Source organism: Brassica oleracea, chromosome C5, assembly GCF_000695525.1.
Source record: "Brassica oleracea var. oleracea cultivar TO1000 chromosome C5, BOL, whole genome shotgun sequence".
Taxonomy (NCBI): domain Eukaryota; kingdom Viridiplantae; phylum Streptophyta; class Magnoliopsida; order Brassicales; family Brassicaceae; genus Brassica; species Brassica oleracea.
Window position 1 is genome coordinate 31,251,846 of NC_027752.1, and position 2,838 is coordinate 31,254,683.

The 2,838-nt window shown below is 34.2% G+C and overlaps 1 protein-coding gene across 1 annotated transcript; it reads right to left on the bottom strand.

Annotated features, from left to right (window-relative positions):
* Positions 1-665: 665 nt before the first annotated feature.
* On the bottom strand, positions 666-1,491 carry LOC106344985. The gene is made up of 2 exons (XM_013784266.1): positions 958-1,491; positions 666-857 (listed from the first exon to the last, which is right to left on the bottom strand). The coding sequence occupies exons 1-2, from the start codon at positions 1,489-1,491 to the stop codon at positions 666-668; spliced, it is 726 nt and encodes a 241-aa protein (XP_013639720.1).
* Between the last annotated feature and the right edge of the window lie 1,347 nt (positions 1,492-2,838).

Below are 2,838 nucleotides of genomic sequence, written 5' to 3' on the forward strand. Positions count from 1 at the left end.
ACTCCCTGACAATTCCAGCTAATTAGGCTCATTTGGATTGCGGCGATCCCTCATGCGGGATCACCCTTGATTCATCACGTCTAGCGACTTTTTGTCCTGCTGCTTCTTTCTCCACTTGTATTCTTTTAGATCCGACCTTCTCCTTATCTACTGCACTCCCATATAGTTCCTGAAGGATGCTTGTAGATGTTATTTTCTTGTCTTGTCTCTTCCTTATGTACGGTCTCCTTCTAGGTGTCGCCTTTTTGGAAGAAGCCCCGGATGGTTGAATTATAGAAGGATTCGAACCGTATCCCGTTGAGCTCACCTCAAGGTTAAGAGAGACAGCATTCCTTTCATCAATCTCCCGCACGTTTGATGGACCAGGATTATACATCGATGCACTAGGCCCCGATCCTTTTGTCTCCAAGATTCCTTCATTTCCTATCAATTTGGACCTCTGGACCTGCCTTTCCTCCAAACTATGCGCTTTAATAGCTGATGCCATTAACTTCTCTCCCCTCTATGCTCCACCTCTTCATTGACATCAAAATCATAAACCAATCCTTTTCCAAGATCAAGGTCTTTAGTGAGGCTGGCTTAGATTCCAATCTGAGAATAGTTTTCTGAGCCACAGGATCCTTTTCAGCTTCTGCAACAGAAGTTTTAACTCTATCAGCTCTTATTTATTTATCCGCCTCTGTGGCCACCATCATGTAACGCCTCATTTCCTCCAGAACCTCCGGAGATAACTTCCTTCGACCTGTCTCCTTGCATAAACCAACTTGCTCCTTAGAAGCTGCTTTGTCCATGATAATCCTCTGTCTTCTTTCCAAGGTCAGCTCCTTTCTTTTTCGTACCAGCAGAGGACATACATCCTTAGAGTGATTTAATCTTTGACACTCATAGCATCTCTTCTGAATTCGCTCATAGTTAAAATATACCACCGTAGATCCTCCTTCAGGTAGATTGACCCACCTTTGACTTCCTTAATGGTCTTGTCACGTTGAAGCGCACCAAAACTCGTACATACTCTCGGCTCTGAGACTTTTCCAGATCAAATGCAACCACTTTAACTTCACCTATCAATTCCCCCAGCGCCGTAATCGCCTCCTCTGTATAATAATTCACTGGCATATTGCGAATCTGAACCCATACTGGAATGAATAGCAGATAATCCGGAGGAGGAACTTCAACCCATCGGTCTATGGCTAGCGTCCAATCGTTAAAAGTATGAACCCCCTTCTCTAGAATTTCAACCAAGTCGTGTTCATGATCGAAAATGAACTGAAATCGTTCCTTTGATAGAGCTATACCCTTTACTCTGCCTAGCTTCTGCCACTTCCTAGGCATATTGAGAATCAAGTTGAACATCTTTTGACAATCCGGGTTAAGGATTCTCCCGATTAAGCTCCTTGCGTTTCGTTCCGTCGACTTGAATTGAGGTAGATTAGGCATATCGAACGGTTCGTCCACCTCATCTAAAGATAACTCAATCATCGCTTTATCCATCTCTTAACACATCTTGAATCACCAGCTATCACCAAACCCTAATTTTCTTTAAGATTGATCTGAAAATACTTTCTAACTTGACTCGTGTCTGATGAGTCACCGTAACAACCACCGCTAAAGCTCCACTCACAAAAATAAGATTATTTCTTTAGAGAGAGAAACAAAGCCCAAACGAGGAAATCAAGTAGTATTGTTAAACATTAATCTCTTTGTGTTAATTCAGTTTACAAAAGATGAAAGAGATATAAACGAATACGAACTAATAAAATATACATGCTTTTAGAAAGATATAAATATTGTTTCGTAAAAGAATTGAAAAGGAAAAACAAGTTGTGCAAATATTAGGGGGGGGGTTATTGGCCAAAGAATTCTAAAGGAATTATTAAATTTTGAGATTCCGTTGTTATTGGTTTGTGAATTTTTAAAATCTAAATAGAATCCATTGTTATTGGGGTGATGATTTTTAAATTCCACTCAAAATCCTTTGTTATTGGAAAAGTTTAGTTTCCATTGATTTTAAGATTCTATTAAAATTTATTGTTATTGAGATGTAAATTTTCTTTGTTTTTACTCATAGTACTCAACTTTGAGAATATCATCTATACCCATAAGATTTTTGAAATCAATGTAATAAAATACACTCACATACAAAAATTCAAATTGAAGAATGAAATAATATACAAATCACAAATTTAACATAATACAATTCACAACTTAAAAAAATAGAAAAAAATATTAAAAATTTAAAATAAAAATTGTAAAAATAGTTTTAAAAAGCACTTTCGATTTTTTTTAAAAAACATTTCAAAAATAATAATTCAAATTTTTTTACAAAAATTCAAATTTAAAACATATATTTCGAAATTATATAAAAAAATATTTTTATTATTTATTATTTATATATCTATAAAGTAAAAAGTAAAAAGTAGAAATTAAATTTTTTGGTCATTTTATTTCTTGAGATCTTTTTTGTGAGAAAAACTTTTTTAAAGTTGTTTAAGAATTGCCTTAATTGAAATGATTTTCTTTCCATTTTTTTCTACCACCATTAATTTCTTACTTTAAAAGTTAATAACAATAAATAGAATTCTATACACAAGTAATGAAAATTTATGTAAAAGTATTTGATAAAATTTGTTAAATCTAGTTAACTTGTAAAATCCTCTCAACTATTAAAATCATCAAATTCCACAGAAATTCATGTTCCAATAACCCTCTAAAGTTTGTAGTTCAAAAAATATATATTAAAGTTTGTAATCATCAGTTTTGTGAAACCAGATGGATTGAAAAGCTTATCAGAATATATGAATTATTAGTTGTAGCATGTCGATTGTCGATTGTTCTAAC